Consider the following 1,996-nt stretch of genomic DNA (forward strand, 5'->3'; position numbering starts at 1 on the left):
GATGTCAACGTTGTGGATCGAGTGGCCCATGGTAGCGGTGGGGTTATGGTATGGGCAGGCATATGTTATGGACAACGAACACAGGTACATTTTATTGATGGCATTTTGAATGTATGTGTATGTGAAACTGCACATTTTAGAGTGGCCTTTTATTTTGGCCAGCCTAAGGCACACCTGTGCAATAATCATGCTGTCTAATCAGCATCTTGATATGCCACACCTGTGAGGTGGATGGATTATCTCGGCAAAGGAGAAGTGCTCACTAACACAGATTTAGACAGATTTGTGAACAATATTTGAAAGAAATAGGCCTTTTGTGTACATAGAAAAAGTCTTAGATCTTTGAGTTCAGCTCATGAAAAATGGGGGCAAAAACAAGTGTTGCGTTTATAATTTTGTTCAGTGTAGATATACAAATCATGTGACCATTAACCAATATCAGAGAATGATGAACTTGCAAATGTATCATTAAATTATTGAAATATTACCTTAAAACCTCAGGGGGTAAATATACTACAGGGATTGGCTGACAAAAAAGTTTTGGAACCCCCTGCACTAAATGATCAGACAAGGAATTCTCTTTTCATAATGCAAGTCCAGTGTGTTTGCATAATTCCTAAATTATCTTCACAGAAATGATTCAACAAATATCCATCCCTATAGGATGATCTGTAAAGCTTGACTTTGCAACAGTACCAAAGTGGGTGGAGCTTAGCAAATGTGCTGTAGGCGGTCAGTTTTCACAGATGAAACAAGCCCTGAAATTCACCTGTGATTCTTTAAGCGGTCCACTGTAACCATCACAGCTGCGAGGGATCCAGAGACCCTGGGAGAAACCTTGGTTTGGGGCTGTCTACGCGGGACAGTGGGTCTCCCGTCATGGACGGCATCCTGCGCGAGATCACCACCATCCGTCAGTTCCTGGAGAAGAAGGATGAGAGCAGGGAGATTGCTAAGGAGTGGCTGCAGGTGGGGTACGTGCTGGACGTCCTGCTGTTCCGCATCTACCTGCTCACCGTGTTGGCCTACAGCATCACTTTAGGCACACTGTGGTCCGTCTGGCAGAATGTCTGACCACAGATGTGGGTCACAGAGGGAAGGCACCAATTCTGTCTCACTGCTTAATGTAAATGCAGTGTTTGACGTAGTTTAAGTGCTGGTAATGTGATTGTTATCTCACAAGAGAATAACTTGAGCACCACAGAGGAGAAATGTGCTTTCAAATCAAGAGTGAATACTTGTAGACTGCTGTTCTTACCAGATGAAAGCCCTTCAAACTGCCGTCTCTGAAAAGCATACAACATACAAGTATGATTGTTATAATATCACAGTCTTCTCATATTCAGTAAAACAGGGTGACTGCAAGTGTGATATTCCCTTTTTACAATAGTAAAACACATAAAAAAAGTAAAAAAAAAAAAAAAAAAAGATTAATTCACATTTTAGATACATTTTGGGAAGATATTTTGGTTCTTTTTTCTCTGCCGATGGAAATTGTTCCAAAAGGCTTAAAAGAAAAAAGAAAGCAGCAGCAAACAGACAAACAAAGCTTTAAAAAATATGAAATACATAACTCACTGTGAAAAAGCAAATCAAAACCTTCAGCAGTGTATTGTGCCCGAGTATTCCAATATTAAGAACAAAAATCTTCCTGCATTTGATTAATCGCACTGACATAAACTACCGTTCAAAAGTCAGTAAGCTAATTTTTTTTAATTAGCACTTTTATTCAGCAAGGACACATTAAATTAATCAAAAGTGACAGTAAAATCATTTATAATGTTACAAAAGATTTCTATTTTTTTCTCCCAGAAAGATTTCAGAAGGATCATGTGACACTGAAGACTGGAGTAATGGCTAAAAATGCAGCTTTGCCACCACAGCACTAAATTACATTTGAAAATAACAGTTCTTTTAAATGGTAATATTTCACAGTATTACTGTTTTTAATGTATTTTTGATTATAAATGGAGAGCATAAGACACTTTTTAAAAGC

At 38.5% G+C, this 1,996-nt stretch overlaps 1 protein-coding gene across 1 annotated transcript in view; it reads left to right on the forward strand.

The window, feature by feature from the left end:
• Window positions 1-1,096, forward strand: part of LOC107551655 (5-hydroxytryptamine receptor 3A-like) — an 8,872-nt gene extending 7,776 nt beyond the window's left edge. Inside the window, exon 9 of the mRNA XM_016233352.1 lies at window positions 785-1,096. Coding sequence (XP_016088838.1) covers window positions 785-1,074 — 290 coding nt within the window. The 3' untranslated portion in view covers window positions 1,075-1,096. The remainder of the gene's footprint in view (window positions 1-784) is intronic.
• Window positions 1,097-1,996: the final 900 nt, after the last annotated feature.

The sequence above is a fragment of the Sinocyclocheilus grahami genome, unplaced genomic scaffold, assembly GCF_001515645.1.
Source record: "Sinocyclocheilus grahami isolate Dianchi unplaced genomic scaffold, SAMN03320097.WGS_v1.1 scaffold428.1, whole genome shotgun sequence".
Lineage (NCBI taxonomy): Eukaryota > Metazoa > Chordata > Actinopteri > Cypriniformes > Cyprinidae > Sinocyclocheilus > Sinocyclocheilus grahami.